The 2,905-nt window shown below is 35.2% G+C and overlaps 1 protein-coding gene across 5 annotated transcripts in view; it reads right to left on the bottom strand.

Annotated features, from left to right (window-relative positions):
* LOC109839072 (probable WRKY transcription factor 12) overlaps positions 2,330-2,905 on the bottom strand; it is a 3,205-nt gene continuing 2,629 nt past the window's right edge. For all 5 annotated transcript variants that reach the window (XM_020407504.1, XM_020407505.1, XM_020407506.1 and 2 more), the window contains one exon: positions 2,330-2,603. In XM_020407504.1, coding sequence (XP_020263093.1) covers positions 2,444-2,603 — 160 coding nt within the window. In that variant the 3' untranslated portion in view covers positions 2,330-2,443. The remainder of the gene's footprint in view (positions 2,604-2,905) is intronic.

Below are 2,905 nucleotides of genomic sequence, written 5' to 3'. Positions count from 1 at the left end.
TAAATTTTTTAGAATAATCATCAATCATTGTTAGCAGAAATCAAGCTCCACCTTTCAATAGAATATGAGAGGGACCACAAACATCTGAATGGATATAATCTAAAGTACCATTGGTTCTGTGGACACCGATACTAAAGTAAACTCTATGGTGTTTATCGAAAATACAATGCTCATAAAAGTCTAGCTTACTAGTTTTCTGACCACAAAGCAGACATTGTTTGCTCAATACATCTAGTCCTCTCTCACTCATATGCCCTAATCACATATGCACAAACGTGTAGTGTCAGAATCTGAATCCTTTGAGGATAATACTGTTGCAGCACCTTACACTATGCTACTTTCAAGGATATAAAGAGTATTTACCTTCTTTCCTTTCATCACAACAAGAGAGCCTTTACTAACTCTCAAAACTTCACCTTTAGTCGAAAACTTAAAACCATTTGAGTCAATGGTGCCTAAAGATATGAGGTTCTTCTTTAACTCTGGTATATGTCAGACATTGCTCAATGTTCTAATAATATCATCATGGGTTCTAATCTTAATTGATCCAATACCAACAGTCTTGCAAGGCAATTTATTTTCTAATAATTATATTCCCATCATTAATAGACTGATATGTGACAAATCAATCCCTATACGGACACATATGGTAGGAACAACACGAATTAAGGACCTACTCATATTGTGAACGAGTATTAACACTAACTGAAAGAACTTTGTGTCAACTAGAAGACTCTTCAGTTACAGTAGCAACTGAATGTTTCACCTCCCCAGACTTCGACTATGAATTATCCTTTGCTTTGAACGCTGGACAATTAGGTTTTATATGCACATACTTGTGACAGTAATAACATTTAACATTTTCTCTTGACCTGAACTTTGATCTAGACATATTTTTAGATTTACCTCTACCACCAACAACCTTTTTAAGACGACCATGAGCAAATAAGCCTTCAGCTTGATCCTCTCCTCCTACGACAGACACTTCATGCCTTAACTCTTTTGAATATAAGCCTGATTTGACATCCTCCAAAGAAAGTGTATCTCTACTGTATAACTTGCTATTAACAAAATTCTCGTAGGAAGGAGGTAATGAACATAACAAAATAAGGGCTTGATCTTCTTTATCAATTTTAACATCAATATTCTTTAAATCCATAAGAATAGTGTTAAGTTCATCTAAATGGTCTTTAATCTGTAAAGCTTCTTTCATGCGAAGGGTGAAGAGGCATTGCTCCAAGTAGAGCTTGTTCGTTAGAGATTCGTCATGTACAAGCTCTCCAACTTGAGCCACAAGCCGACGGTGGTATCTTCATTAGCAACCTCGCGCAGGACCTCATCGACCAAATAGAGTTGTATGGCACTATGCGCCTTCATCTCTAGCTCTTCTTTCTCATTATCGGACATAGATTCCGGTAACTTATCCTTTCTGGACAAGACTTTGAACAGTCCTTATTGTACTAGGAAAGCCCTTATTTTTACTCACCACAAACTGAAGTTGTTTCTCTCATCGAATTTCTCCACTTTTTATTTTGCAGAAGATATCTTGAAGCTCACTAGAATAGTAACTATAATTATAAGCAATAACCGTACTTGTGAACAGTGCCCTACTTGTGAATAGTACTAGTACTTATGAATAGTACCATACTCATGAATAGTGTCCAGTGTCTTTAAAAAGTAAATAATAATCTAACTTATTTTCTGATGTGGAGGATCCACTTTTAGTGACAGCCACAAAGCATATGATAAGCAGATACACGCACTCTAAGCTAGGCTCTGATACCAGTTTGTTACAGTGGGGGGCTTCACAGATATAAAAGATGTCTATACAAGAGTGGATAAATAACAACACTGAATAAATACAGTAGAGACAATGAGAATAACACACAAGGATTTAACATGGTTCGGTCAGTATGACCAATGTCTACGGGCGAGAACAGCAGAGAACTTTACTAATCATAAAAAAAAAATTACAAAGGGAGATCACTCTAATGTCTCACTAAACTCACACAAAGAAGAGAACACTCAAAGAAAACTCTCTTTTTCTTTTTCTTTTCAAGGCTCTCTTTCTTTTTCTCTCTGTTCCGAATCTCTTTTCGATGCTCCAACCCTTCACTATTCTCCTCTATTTATAGCCTTCAAAAAGGTTGGTGGAATAGTGTTTTTGGGTTTGGTGGAAGAGTAGTGTTTGGTGGTTCTTGAATTCAAAGTCAAAAAAATAACAACATAGATACGCACGGGGATAAAAGCCAGCCTCACATATGTAGTAAGGAAATTTAGAGTTCAAGTAAAAATAAAAAAACCAAATCAACTAGAACGTTCAGAGCCAAAAAAAAAAAAGGTTTATCATCAAAAGTATTTTCCCGAAATTAAATACATGACGATAGCATATTACATCACTTTAATCAATATAAGGTGTCATATATTATAATACATCAAATTGCTAGAATGAGCTGAAGCATTCAGGTTCTGATGAGTTAGTATCATCAGGAGTATGTGTATGCCTGCCCTCATATGTGGTGATAACCATGCGGCAATCTTCTGATAATCTCTCCACTTTTTTCTTTACTCGGCAATTATGATGTGTGCACCGAAAATAGCTCCTGTAATCAGAAGAAAAGATAGAAAGAATAATAATAAGTTTAGTTAACCATCAAGGTACTCTGAAATCTTCCTCCTATATATATATTAAGGTAGAAACTACAATGTACATGAAGACAAATAGTATGATATAAGATAGTGAGACCTCTATTAAAACTGAGGATGCATTCTTATTATTTAGTACATATATAAGGAAATAGAGTAAACTCGGCAATGAGGGAAAATTATAATGTACTGATAGTACATAAGTAGGTTTTTAAATGAACGTTTAGTATTATGATGCATGCGATGTCAAAAGCAAGCA

This window comes from Asparagus officinalis, chromosome 4 (genome assembly GCF_001876935.1).
Source record: "Asparagus officinalis chromosome 4, Aspof.V1, whole genome shotgun sequence".
In the NCBI taxonomy this organism is placed as follows: Eukaryota; Viridiplantae; Streptophyta; class Magnoliopsida; order Asparagales; family Asparagaceae; genus Asparagus; species Asparagus officinalis.
The sequence above is the reverse complement of the archived record's forward strand: the minus strand, read 5'-3'. Positions and strand labels throughout refer to the sequence as shown.